The 15024-nt window shown below is 45.7% G+C and overlaps 1 protein-coding gene across 2 annotated transcripts in view; it reads left to right on the forward strand.

The window, feature by feature from the left end:
- acvr2aa (activin A receptor type 2Aa) overlaps positions 1 to 15024 on the forward strand; it is a 76592-nt gene that overhangs the window by 41690 nt on the left and 19878 nt on the right. For both annotated transcript variants that reach the window (XM_080785781.1, XM_080785782.1), the window contains exons 4-8: positions 152 to 306; positions 10192 to 10335; positions 11106 to 11249; positions 12788 to 12933; positions 13157 to 13271. In XM_080785781.1, the coding sequence (XP_080641907.1) occupies positions 152 to 306; positions 10192 to 10335; positions 11106 to 11249; positions 12788 to 12933; positions 13157 to 13271 (704 nt within the window). The remainder of the gene's footprint in view (positions 1 to 151; positions 307 to 10191; positions 10336 to 11105; positions 11250 to 12787; positions 12934 to 13156; positions 13272 to 15024) is intronic.

Raw genomic sequence — 15024 nt, forward strand, 5'->3', positions numbered from 1 at the left:
TATATGGCCAGTACAGAATTCATTCCATATGTTTATCTGACCCCCCCCCCCATGCCAAAGCGCCAGCGCTCGCCCAGCAGTAATATTTAAGTCATATTTAAGTCTCTCTCTCTCTCTCTCACTCTTCCTGTGTTCTCTGTCTCGCTCCTAGCTCCATCCAACCAGGTGCCTCCTAAGCCGTCGGTGTTGACCACGCTGATGTACTCGCTGGTGCCCATCATGGGCATCACGGCCATCATGCTGTTCTCCTTCTGGATGTACCGTCACCACAAGCTGGCCTACCCGCCCGTCCTAGTGCCCACCCAGGTAAGAACCAACACACACACACACACACACACACACACACAAACAGCTGTCAGATGCCACCAGTCGTTTTTCTTTTCTGTTTTTCCTTGTTTTTCTTTCCATCATCCGGCCCAGTAGCTTTGCCATTGCTGCACATATGAACAAATCCATGTCAGACCCCGTCTCCAGGCTTTTCCTTAGTGCTGCCCGTGCAGGGGGAAGTGGCGGTATGTATCGTTGTGCATTGTGTCAGAAAGCCGTTTCGTGGCTTATCTGAGCGCTGTGCTCATGCCAACTCGGCTCCGCCTCTGCAATGACATCTCTGCGGGATGAAACCAGGTGAATTCCTTTGGATTAGCTCCATAACTTTGTGTCGGTCTCGGCTGTCATTCATGAGAGCCAGAGGCACATGCAGGTTCCATACACATGGAACCAACCCAATCTCATGGATTTATTTTTCTTTGACTCAAAAACTGCCTGTTTTTGTCTTTCCTGCTCTCCTCCTGTCATGTTGTTCCCCTGCTTGAAAATGTCCTGAAAGCGTCTTCTTTACTGAGGAAATGTGCCCGTGTCACGCACATGTCAACTCATCCTGCCACCCATCGGCCGATGAGTTGAATGCCTTACCAAACGCAACACTTAAAAATCTCCATGCAACTCTGTGCCAGGGCTAAAGTTAGTGGCCCTGCTTGTGCTCACTTTGGCCCGCTGGAGATGGCACAACTTGGCAGTGACAAGATGGCCAACCTTGGAAGAGCATTTGCAGGCTTCGACTTGTCACCCGCGTCGAGTGTGAGGCTCTGTAACGAAGGGAGGATAGGTTCAAAATTCGAGGGGAGGAAGAGAAAGATCCATTTCAAGAAGGCGACGTGTAGAATGTCTTCAATGTTGTCAGGGTGGCATGTCTCATTTAGACCAAGCCGGGCAGCATAGACATGACAGCCCATTGCTAGGCCTTTCACAATTATTACATTAATGCCTAATCGCAATTATTTGAGATAATGGCAATGTTTTTTCGCATAATCGTTTCCACGTTGAAATGTTTTCCTACATTTAGATTTTTTTTAAATAGTGGAACTAGCAGGTCCACAAAGCCTGTAGATCTATTTCCATACAGATTTTGAGTATAAAATATGAAATATGCTGTATTTTGGCCATAATACCAGGCATTATTGATTTTTCCTACATTATTGATTTTGTTTATTTGTATCTTGGTCTTTGTCAGTCATTTATTTGTGTATTTAAGTTGTTTTGTCATGTCTGGCCTAAAGGCCACACAATTAAATCATTAATCACAATTATTTGTGACAATTAATCGTCATGTGTGTCACAGCCCTATACACGCAAATGCCACTGACTTAAGTGATGAAGCTACAGCATTGGTCGGCTGGCCGGCCTGACGACGAACTAGGCAGTTTGCAGAGCAATCGTCCCTCCGGGCTATGGGATATAATCTTTACTCTGTTTGGTTGGCCTAACAACAACAACAAGCTTAGCCAATCATCCTCCAGGTTTATGGATGTAGTACTAGCAGTGTGGGCTTTGGCTCGTGAAGATGTGAACACGCACAATGATTGTCTGCCTCGGGTACAGCTTTGTTTTAGGTTTGTCACGGTTAGCTCTTGTCTTGGTGCCGATCACAACAGAACTTGGAGATAATTAGCATTGACAAGAAAATTGCCACGAAATATATTGTTGTTCAGATAATGCCAAAGTTTGGCATCGTGTATTTCAAATGATTTATCCACTGAAATTCCTTATAAATTCCTCCTAAAACAATCTAAAAGTTCAGTATGCCAGGGGAGCTCTTAGCTGAGAGGGAAATGAAGCTCGTACACTACTACTGTACATATTGGATTCATGTTGATGTGTCTTTTCAGACATTTAACGGCTTAAACCCTCAATACTTATCACCCAAAGATATGGCGCCCCCCCTGCAGTATCTCTGAGGACCCCCTGTTGAAGACCCCTGGTATATGCATCTCATGAGGGTGCAGGGAGTGCGCCAAAACTGGACTTGTACATGCCCCCTGTGTGTGTGTTCAGTGCTTTCTCCCACTCATCAGCCACTGCACAGTACAGTGAGCGCAGTAAAGTGTTCTGACTGAGTGGGGGAGGGGGTGGATTAATAATGCATGCTCTTTCCCTCTCTCTCGCTCTGTTTTCTCTCTCTCTCTCTCTCTCTCTCTCTCTCTCTCTCTCTCTCTCTCTCTCTCTCTTGCTCTTAGCGAGCTCTCTCTATCTCCCCTCCCCCCTGGGCCTAGTAGTTATAAAAAGGCAGGCTTGCACGCAGTAGGTCAGAGATATGCCAGCCAGGGGTTGATCAATAACAAACAGTTATTCTTTTTGTGTTGTAATTGCTAGCTAGGCTTTATAGTGCACTATGATTTACACACGAGGAGCACATGTATGAAGGGCACACTTTCCTTTACATATATGAAGGGCACACTTTGCACATTTCCCGCTCGACCAATACAAGACAACATAGGCATGTGCGGTATGCATATTGTATTACCGAAGCACATTAGCATAGATATTGCTCCTATTGTCGCTAGTGTGGGTGACACAAGCGGTACAAAAGGGGGGGGGGGGGATATAACTGCCGTACATATACGGGTGCGGCCACTTGCAGTTTCCTTTGCACGTGTGCTTTTTCCTTGGCACACTTTATTGCACACACACACACACACACACACACACACACACACACACAGTACAGAACAGAGAGAGAGGTACATATACAGAGTGGGGAGAAGCTGAGAGCACAGAGCAGAGGCCCCCGCTGGTCAGTGTGTGGAGCCAGGCTGCCGCTGGGCAGGGCCTCACCCTGCCCCTGAACTCCATTCCCGGTGTGCAATGTGATCTGAGAGGGAGGGAAGAGCTTCTTCATTATTCATCAGCTTCCTATGGGCACCCTCTGAGTAAGCATGTCCTCCTCAGCACATGCAGAGCGGGGGTGGGGTGGGCATGGTCTTTTAAGCCTCCTTAAAAATGTACCACTCTCTCTCTCTCTCTGCCTACCTTGACATGTGTAGGGTTGTCACGATTTACATTTTACCTGACGATTGATTTAATTGTCTTTCTGTCGTTGGAACATTATCAATAAAATTAAAAAAAATTGGCTTGATTTGTTGTTGCACAGGGCCAATATGACAAATAACATGAGCATGTAGGTCTACTATTTTAATTTCTTTATTTTGAACATGGAAATGATTATGACGATTATCAAATAACTGTGATTATGTAATAATCATTGGGACAGGCCTGGCCGCCTGTACCCTCACCCCGCCATGTGAGTCTCTCTCTCTCTCTGAGGCCAGAGGCGAGCGGAGTGCGTGTCTCTCTGCGGTGCTTGTGTTCACTGCCACCTTGGTGCCCACGCTCTAAATCCTCGGTCAGCCTTGTGAATAAGAGCCCTGTGTGCTGCTTCTTCTGCTTGAATTTAATTTCCACCGCCTGCCTGAGCAAAACAAGGACACTCACTAGCTCTCGCTCACTTGCCCACTTCTCTCGCTCTCTCTCCAGCAGGCTTTTGCATGCTCTCTGATCTGATGTTCCTTCTCCCATGTGCAAATGAACATGGGCTAAAGCAACATATTTTCCATGCCTCAGCTGCATGAGACAGCAACTTCAGTGTTTTTTTGCGTCTTAAGGGTTTTTGATTGTATCTTGCTCTGCCTCTTGTGCGTGAAACAGGGGGAGGGGTACTAGCGCAGGTGTGTGTTTGAGTGGTGCGTTTCTGTGTGTGTGTGTGTGTGTGTGTGTGTGTGTGTGTGCGCACATGTATTATGGAGAAGTGTGCTGACTCGTAACCAGTGAAGGGACGGGACAGAGAAGCTAACAGCCATTGCGAAATTCTGGGGGCGTTGTTGGCAGCTGCTGAAACGCTTACCGTCAGCTTGTCATTTTTATAGCATCCCCAGGCTGAACAAACTTGTACTATACAACACGGAAGAGGTGTGTGTGTGTGGGTGCGCTGCGGACCACATATTCCTCAGCCAGTCTAAGAAGCCCTTTTAACACACCAAAGACAGTGTGTGCGCAACACACATGTAAGTGAGAGAAAGGAGAGCAAACACACTAGCAAGGAATGACACACTTCAACACTATTGTAGGGAGTTGCTCACCCGGTTTGCTCAGAACGGCAACAGAAATGAATTGGTGCTCACACTTGAGCACCATTGTTTGCAATGAGAGGGTTTGGAGAGCAGCAGCTCTGTGCATTATAGAGCGATGATTGCTTCTCGGCTTTCAGCATTTTCCCATCCAGCGCTAATGGACAGGAGGAGGAGAGTGCTGTCTTGACTTGAAATCTTGGCTGCAGGTGAGCGGAGCTCTCGCAGTCAGGCTCGACTGATCTCCAGATGTTGCCCTGTAAATGTCGACAGGCCTGGTTGGTGGGGTCGCTGCTAGCCCTCTACCAAGCCAAAGGTTCTCATCGGCTTCACTGTGGTGTCAGTCTGTCTCGGCCCGGCCCACAGAACCCGAACCACCAAACAGTCCGCCTTGGTTCTAAAAAGTGATGGCAGAAAGCCCGCCCTTCTTCCGCCATTGGTTCACGGAAATCTTCACTTTTTGGTCATTTTGTTGCTACTCTTTCTACTACTACTGCCTTTTCCGTCCCATGTTTCTCATGCTGGAAACCTGTTTCTTCTATGCCTCCTCTTTCCCTTCGACTAGCACGCCTTTCATATTATGATAGAGGTAAGACAAGTCTGGTCTAGCTATTTGAGTTCACGCTCACCATGAGATTGTTTTTGTTTTTTTCATTTCCACGTTGTTTCTTTTGTCTCTTCCCGACCCCCCCATTTTCATTTCTTTTTTGCATCTTTGCCTTGGTTAGCACCCCCCTCTCTCCAAGCTTGGGCCTGTGCCGCCACCATTTTATTTTCAAAATGCACAAATATTCTCTTTTTGTATTTGTGTCCTGTGCTCTTGTACCTTTCATTTTGCCATGCGCCCCCTACGATGGATTTATGTCATGATGCACGGATGGCGTTTATGTCGTGAGCCTATACTGTCCTGATTGGGGGGAGGTGTGTGTGTGTGTGCGCGCCCTCACCACCACCACCCCCAGAATCAGCTGCTGAATGATGTGCATGGGCTGATGATGATTATGTGGATGAGTCAATTATCTGAAGTCTTATCAGGTTGAGCATGCAGTGAATGAACTGATGCAATGTGTCGATTCAGAGGGTGGGAATGGGGAACTCATCTCACACACACACACACACACACACACAGGGTCATTTTTACTAGTTGCCTAGTTTACTAATCGACTAGTCGACTAGTTGTTTAACTACCTATTATGTATTTATTTATTTTGGAAATACATATTTGTACATTTAAAAACTGTGTACATTGGTGACTATATCTATAATCTACCTGATCATGAGGCCTACAAAATCGGGGACAACTAGTCGACTAGTTGCTTAAAGCTCTAACACACACACACACACACACACACACACACGCACACACTTGTGTTACTATTTCGTGGGGACAAACATTTAGGATGCAAATTTTATGAACAGCATTCTTATATTTATATTATTTCATACATTGCTGCTGTCAGGTAGAAGCCTCTTATCTCCAAATTATAACGTGTTGTTTTTCGTAATTTAACACCCTACTTAATAATACTACAGCGTCACACAAAATCCACAAGCTGGAACCACGCATATTGAGCTTGTAGATCTGCTACTTTTGCTATATATTTTTTTACATTTAAATCCTGAAAAGTAAAAGTGACCCTATGTCCACTTGTCCAGCTTTGAGGCTTTGTGTAAATACAAACATTGAAGACAAAAGTGAGGACACAAATTGTGATTGGCCAGAATGAGATGATGTATGATGATAAGCGTGCCACTCACTTCACGCAGGTGTGATTTTTGAGGGGCCCCTCCTATATACAGCTTTTGTCCCCACACTTCTCAATATTTGTCATTGACAATGAAAGGAGAAATTAGGTCAAATGTCTGCCAAATATGACATAAATTTAACCAACCAATCACGTAAATTCAGTTGTTCATAAGATAAGAGCGCCCCTCACTTCACACGGGTGTGACTATTTTATATATTCTCAACCATAAAGCCTGAGTTACACTGTATTTAGTTGCATACGGGTGTTGTTCACCGAAAATAGCAGATACCCTACAAGGTTGAGAGCTCGTAGATGTATAGATAGTATGTTTTTTGAGCTATGCCATACCGCTCCAATGAGTGACCGAGGCGAGCATGGTTCCTTCCTCGGGTTGAGTACAGAGTGACGTAGAGGGTGCGCTGTGACTGGCCAGTCGCTGTGATTGACAGCCTACACCTAAACCTAACCTTAACCTCAGTAAAACTATACCTAAACCTAACCTCAGTAAACTATACCTTAACCTAACCTCAGTAAAACTAAACGCAGTGGCTGGGGGCGTTTCCAAGAACCCGGAAGAACGACGGAATCGACAGCGACCGAGTGTTTATGTCTGTCTCTAGGACGACCCATTGACCCCTGCAGCTGATTGGGGTCACATTCGGGTCACACTGTTGAGCAGTCTAAAGGGCCATTCACACTGAGGACTATAACTACAGCCAGCCAGCGGTGTTGTTGAGTAGCCTGCACCGCTCAGTTCACACAGGTGCAACTAAGTAGAAATAAGGCAGAACTCCAACCAACCCCAAACCTTTGATGGCAAATCCTAACCCAAGAAGAATATTTTCCTAAATGGCTCTTGGTGCATTATAGTCCCAGGTTTCCAGAAGGTGGTATATAGTATACAGTACCCGTTTCCTGTTCTAGTTCAGTTTCCCATACGTGGCTTCGTTCGATTGGCTCAGCGGCAAATCTAAATTCAAACCACATGCACAAGGTGTCTGTCATGTGTTTTCGGTTCAATCCTGCCACACAGCCAATCGAACGAAGCCATGGGAAATGAACCGGCACAGGAAAACGGTATGTCTCCTTGTGGAAGCCCAATTCAAAACCATGACCTGGAAAATTGTCCCCACAATGTGTTGTGTATTTTTTAAATTCTACTATACTTACAAGTATAGTCACATGCACACACACACACACACACACACACACACACACACACACACACACACACACACACACACACACACACACACACACTCCTGCTCAATCATCTCTTAGTGTCCCTCTCTGTCCTCTCACTCTTTCACCCTAGCTGCGTCTCTTTCTCTCCCTCCGTCTCTCAGTACCAATCTCAGTCCACATATACCGGACATTTCCTCCCCCCTCTGAAGGCAAGGTCAGCTGGTTCTTTTTCCGCCCTATAGTCAGCGGCAGCATAAACCGCTCTCGGTTGCCTGTAAACAATAGTATCGATTTTCCTCTTTTGAGGACAAAGCACGGCTTATAAATTTGATAAAATGCCTGTGGGGGCCTTTTCCAGCCCAACCTGTCCCTCCGGGACGACCGTACCATAAAAAATGAAACAAGATTGTTTTCATTAGTTGTCTTTTTGGTTGTTGCTGTATTATTTTTTTATTCCAATGATTGACACCGATGGGAATGGCAGTATCAACATGACCTTGTACACCCGGGCTGGTGTGAGGTTCTCGGCAGTCAGAGCCCCAGGGGCCCAGGCATGTACTGGTATCCCTTTGCTTTAGCCAGGGCTCTACTAAATAGGACTCTGCCTCCCAGCCTATGTAACCTATATATGTCGCCTCGTCTCATTTGGTATTTTCCCCTCCACCCTTTACCCTCTCTCATGCCGGCACCTAGCTCCTTCCCCACCAACAACAACCACCCCCCCCTTTCATTTGATGATTCATCTCCCTACGGCGGAGGGAGGGAGGCCGTGCACGGAGCCGTGTCCCTGTCCAGGAGGTTCCTCAGGGCTTGTTGTCCGGCCCATAGGAGTCAAAAAGACAAACAAACGCCTCATATGTTACACAGGGGGCCCCGGTGGTGTCCTATTTTTCTTTTTATTTATTTACTTTTTGCGCAGTGCACACTGAAGGCTCAATAACAACCCCCCCCTCCCCGATAAAAAAAGAAGAAGTTGAAGGCTCTTGAAATTCGACCCTTAAACCGAATCACTGGTTCCTCCCGCAATAAGGCTCAGCAGCGAGCGAAGAGGCCCCCTGTGTGTGACTACAGATCCCTTTCCTACCTCTCAAACACACACACACACACACACAGGGCGCGGAGTTTATAGAGGAAGCGTCCCATTTATTTTGCTGACAAAGGGCCCATCTGATGCAGAAGGTCATTGTAGGTGGTGAACAGTCACTGACCAACACGGCTCCGCGCCGCTCTCCTCTGCCTCCTGGACAGGAAGCTACCCCCTCACCACCACCTCCCCACATACAATGGAGCCCCCTCTCTGTCTCTAGCCATATAAAACAGGCAGAAAGGTCACCTTTTAGACTCTGTCTTATCAGTGGGCCCATCACCAGCACTATCATCCTGCCTTTGTAGTTCTCTTCCTTGATTGAACTGAGGCAAAGGTCACTCTTTAGTACCCTATTAGGGATATAAAGCGTCAATGCAGGGACTCTCCACTGCGGTGCCTGTTTGGAGACGGCTACACGTGCTTACCCCTCTAAAGGCCTTGTTCTCAAACATTTTCGTGCCAAGGACCCCCGAATTGTATAATAAATGTATTTTGCCGCGGACCTCAATCTGATAATGTTTTGTGCCAGGGAGTCGGGACCCCAGAAGAGAGAGACATAGAAGAGATATATATATATTATTTTTTTTCCCTCACATTGTTCAATTTCCTTTTAGATGTTCGATATTTTTCAAGAATGTTAGCATATGTACAAGTTCGCAGCATGAAGGTGCAAGCACAATGATTGTGATTCTATTCTACGTTAATGGTGCTGTGGCATTGTAACGACAGCGCATTGTTCCGACAGCACATTGTTTCCGACAGCGCTTTGTTTCCCGACAGCGCATTTTTCCGACAGCGCATTGTTTCCGACAGCGCATTGTTCCGATGTTGCGTTGGTCCGACTCGCCCCATTATTAACACTGTCTCTAACACTAACCACACGCGAAGCAAGAAGCTATATTCAACTGCCAATAACTAAAGAACGGAACATTGTGGTGACACTTCCTGTTTACATTTTTGCCTTACTGATATACAATAACATATTAGAGAATGTACCTCAATATTTAACATTAGCTTTATTCACTTCATTTGTGGATTGTGGATGCTCAGAATGCAGCAATTTATGAAAAAAGTTAATTATCTATATTTAGCAACCTAAAACTCCAGTTAAATGCCAGCGGAAATCGGCAAGAAATATCCACTGCATACAATTAATGTACACCAAATTGGTGGAAGATGGTGTCAATCTCTGGTAATGGCTAGAAGTCAACATTGGACTGCTATAGGGTCCTTTAAGAGCAGAATGTGTTCACGGGACGTTGCAGCTATAGTGTGTCCCAGGCTGCTGTCGAAAAACTAGGTCACCCTGGGCCTCATCCATCCGCCCATCCATCCATGCATGCATGCACGCACCCACCCACTCACCCATCTATCTATCTATCGAGCCCTCCATCCTCCAGTAGTCCAAAGACAGAGGTTTGTGATTAAGTTTAACAAGCTCAGGACATCCCTCGGCCTCTGTAAGCCCCTGCTGTCAAAGCTTCATTGCAGCTGCTGTTGCTGCTGTTGAGTTTCCCTTTCCCCTACATCGGGGGCCCTCATCTCAGAGGCCTCAGGCGCACGCGCACACACACACACACACACACACACACACACGCACACACACACGCACGCACACACACACACACACACACACACACACACACACACACACACACACACACACACACAGAGTGAGTCAGGCTGATGAATGTTAAGCTCTGAGTGATGGATGACTCAACCGGTGTTGTGTGTGTGTGTGTGTGTGTGTTTGTTTTGCGACACTCAACAGGACCCAGGGCCTATGCCCCCCTCTCCCATCCTGGGCCAGAAACCCCTGCAGTTGATTGAGATCAAGGCCAGGGGTCGCTTCGGCTGCGTGTGGAAAGCTCAGCTCCTCAATGAACACGTGGCGGTCAAAATCTTCCCCATCCAGGTAAGTGTGTGTGCGTGCGTGCGTTTTGTTCCCCGTGTCTTTGCCCAGAACCGTTTCTCTTCGTAAAGGAGAGGAGAGCTTCAGCCTTAAAGCTCCCAAGTCCTAATCCGCGGAGCCTGACCGGGTCCCTTAGCTTAGGCCAATCACTGTTCACTAAGCCCTCCGTGGCCTCGATTGACCACAGCACGTACTGATAGGACTGCAGCCACCCCCCCACCTCACAGCGTGCGCCGTGTGAGCGATTGTGAGCTGAACACTTAGCGTCTATATTAATCCCTATTTTAAAGCCTATTTTACCCCTCAATGTGGAGCTATGTATTTATAAAGTTAATGTATATTTCTGGCACATTGCCACCTATGACTCAACAGGGAGAAATGGACACCTTTTTCTTTTCTTGGCTAGAGCAGTGGTTCCCAAACTGGGGACCCCAAATTATTTGCTCACTCAACAGTAAACAAACCAACACACAGTATACGTGTATACAGGCTGTCAGCACATTTCTAACTAGCGTTAGAAATGATCTTTAAGACCTTTTTTAATACGAAATGGTCAAATATTGTGTAAGAAAAACGTTGTGAAAATAGCCTAACTGCAAGCTCACAACGAGGTGACACAATATTAAATGTAATGCCTACAATTCCAAATGATTGTCAGGGTGGGACAGTTCAACTATGATTATTTTCGGCGGTCAAACGGCCCGATATGTTTTGGAACCCCTGGCCTAGAGAATGCAGCTCTAACTCTTGTCTGAACTCTTGTTGGTCCTCAGGACAAGCAGTCGTGGCAGAACGAATATGAGATCTATACCCTGAGCGGGATGCGACACGAGAACCTGCTGCACTTCATCGGCGCCGAGAAGCGGGGCGCCAACATGGACATTGAGCTGTGGCTCATCACGGCCTATCATGAGAAGGTAACGCTCCATCTCAGCATCTACAACCATATTTATTGTATTATATTTTTGTGCCTTCATTTGGAAAGTACAGTTAAGAGTGACAGGAAGAGAGTGACACGCAGCTCAGGAATCGCTCCCGCAACCGTAAACCTAACCCTTAAGCACTAGGCCATCGGCGCCCCTTCAACCCCCAAATGAAACAACACCACAGTCTCTTACTTGCAGGTTAAACTTCTACAGTGTATTTCAATTCAGTGGTCAATACTTTTGTTTTTACTGTTTACTAAATGTTACTAAAATATTTTTATTTTACTTATTTTTGTCTTGGTTTGTATCCGTTCATTTCACTAAGCAGCTGAATTTGAATCAAAAGCTAATTTAATTGGCAAATTAAATACATTTCCCTTCTCATAGTCACAGACATGTGTCTGACTTGAATTCATTGGCAGATCTCTGTGTTGCATGTCCACAAATTCTAAAGTAGCAGATCTACAAGCTTGTGGATCAGCTAACTGTTGATGTTTGTGTGTGACACTGTAGGGTGATCAAGTAGGACATTAATACATCATATAACCACTTATATCAGGATACAAGACATGTAATACCGGTATGTACATTTAAGCTGACACCCCGTCTTCACAGTACAGACTGCACACACGCATTTAACCATAATTTCAAAAGAAGCCTGGGACATGTTCCCAGCAGAACTTATCCCGGCCTTCCTCATGAGAATAGGGTAATGTACAGTAGAAGCAGATTTCTGTGCAGCTTCTGTACTGGCATAGCCTGCCCCCTAGTGGTCAGATGCTGCAACTAGAAAACTGCCTCTTTGTGCTTTGTTGATCCAATACACTATATATATTGTTATTATATATATATATATATATTGTTTATTTCTAGAGCACATTTAAAACAACAGTTGAACCATTGAACCAAAGTGCTGTACACTCGGTAAACAACTATAAACTAAGAGGAAACGAGAGGAAAACACACATAAGAGGATCATTATCTGGATCATTGAAAGCCAAGGAGTGAATTTTCAAGTGTGATTTTAAACTTTGCGTGGTCCCACGCTTTGGAAAATCTAAATTTCTTTGTCCAGCATCTTGTAGAAAGGTGCTGGAGCAAGTATTTTATTGCAGACAGTGGTCCCCTTTTAGCTCGAGACCCAAAAGAGAAATTATTTTGATATCTCCCTGGGACCCAAACAAGTGAAAATAACAGATCTACAAGCTCACAGCACATTGCTCAGCACAGCGGTGTGACCTTTTTGCTCACAAGTTCACTTTCTCTTAAAGGTTCATTTCAAAAGACATTTATGAAATTATTTTTGAAATATGTTAGAATTGTTTTTCATCTATGACTTTTCTTTCTTTCTTTTTTTTCTTTTTCTTTTTTACTTCTTTTAAATTTTAATATTTAAAAAAATGGCATATTTACTTGCGACCGGTCGCAAACACTCGTCTACCCACAAACACTGTTTGGGAAACAGCGTTAACGTTTTATTGGACTACCCTAGCGACTGACCCGGCTGCTTCCTCCCTCCTCCCTGACAGGGCTCTCTGACGGACTACCTGAAGGCCAACGTGTTGTCGTGGAACGAGCTGTGTCACATGGCCCAGACCATGGCCCGTGGCCTGGCCTACCTCCACGAGGACATCCCAGGCCTGAAGGACGGACACAAACCTGCCATCGCTCACAGGTACACACAGACCCATTCCCCAATGCAGATGAACCACAACGAGGCCTGACCAGACCACTGACTACCAATGTATTGTTGAATGTTTTAATTGGATCAAAGATCGGGACATATCGGCTGCGTGCCAATGATGTATCAAAGGCCACTTTTGGAGCTTGCCCCTTATGCTCAGGCTTGCCCTCAATCCATGTTTAAAGTTACTGAGTGAAGGTTTCTGTCCGAACAGGGACATCAAGAGTAAGAACATCCTGCTGAAATCCAACCTGAGCGCCTGCATCGCTGACTTTGGACTGGCTCTGAGGTTCGAGTCCGGGAAGTCTGCTGGAGACACGCACGGACAGGTGAGTTTTTTGCCTTGTGGAGATGGGGTTTAAGTGGCCCGGCAATAATATGTTTATATAGATTAATGTTCTATCTTCCATAGAGGCCTACGGTACAGTCCTCTTCGTCTGTGCCTCAATCTCAAAATGACATTGATGGGTACCTATGGGTATTTATGTTAGACACACCCACAGACACACCCCCAGATTCTCAGCCACACCCACAGGTTTATTTTAATATGTGGAGTGGCTATTCAACCACCAGGTGGCGTCGGCCCATGATGAGCAGAGCTGCATGCACTGAGTCTTAATATGTAGCTTCTAGCAATATGCAGTAAATTTGTACTGTAAACTAAAGTATCAATACTGTAATATTGAAATACATTGAAATACATACTGTTACAAGTCATATTTATTTGAATAAGCGGTTAGGGTCCATTTGGTTCCATTTCTACACTCTAAAGTTAAATTATCATTGATGTTACAATATAAATATTGGGGGTCCCAGAGATATAAATGCCATTAAATGGGGGTCCATACTCCATAGACTAATGCATGTCAAACTGGGGGTCCTTGAAATTAAACGGGTTGAGAGTCACTGCTATAGCTGTAAAAACCTTCTCTTATGGGGGTCCCTGGCATATCTTTTCAAATGGGGGTCCCTGGCATATCTTTTTCAAATGGGGGTCCCTGGCATATCTCTTCAAATGGGGGTCCCTGGCATATCTTTTCAAATGGGGGTCCCTGGCATATCTCTTCAAATGGGGGATTGGGGGTCCCTGGCATATCTCTTCAAATGGGGGTCCCTGGCATATCTCTTCAAATGGGGGGGTCCCTGGCATATATCCCCAAACGGGGGTCCCTGGCACACCCCCCCAAATGGGGGGTCCCCGGCACATCCCCCCCAAATGGGGGTCCCCGGCACACCTCCCCAAATGGGGGTCCCCGTCACATCTCCCTCGCTCTCTTCCCCCCCCCACCCCCCCTCTCTCTCTCTCTAAATTCAATTCAAATTTAAAGTTCAAATTCCTTGGTTACCTTTCAATTTGCAATACTTTTTTCCTTTTACACAAGCCTGCCTGCCTGCCTGCCTGTCTGTCTGTGGCCTGCCATGCCCTGCAGCTCACGCACAGGGCTACTGTAGAACGCAGTGGTATAAATATATATATATATATATATATATATTAAATATATAGTAAAACGTAAAAGTAAATATACCTTTAAAAACACACATGACAGCACTCATCAAATAACTTTAAAGAGAAAGAAAAGGACAGAGACAGAGCCTCATTTAAAAACAAAATGCTCATTATGCAATGTGAAATGCCACCTAATCCTTTTCCTTGTCTTTATTATGGGCCAACTTGTGAACGCTGCATGCTTTTATTGTGAAGGGTCTCAGTTCTCACAGCCTGCTTATTTCCACGTGCTGAAAAAAAATCGACAAGCTCACAACGCGTTGCGTCCGCAACGCGTTGTGAGCTTGTAGATCAGCCATTTTCAGCATGCAAGCATAACACGTGTACGACGAAGAATAAATCACGCATCACTGCGCTTCTGTGAAGGGAGGGAGATATATTTTGTTGGCTGAACGAGGTGATCATGTTTGGACATCTATGGACAGCTATTTTTCGTGGCACATTATGTTTAATCACAACAACGTCACGTTTAGCCTACTTTACCTCCTGGTCGGGACTGTATGTGTCTGCTGTCTACGTGCATATGTGCTCTGCGCGCTCCAGTCTTTCTGGAGGGAGCGAAATGTAGCGTCTTC

Source organism: Protomyctophum bolini, assembly GCF_963924005.1.
Source record: "Protomyctophum bolini genome assembly, chromosome: 16".
Lineage (NCBI taxonomy): Eukaryota > Metazoa > Chordata > Actinopteri > Myctophiformes > Myctophidae > Protomyctophum > Protomyctophum bolini.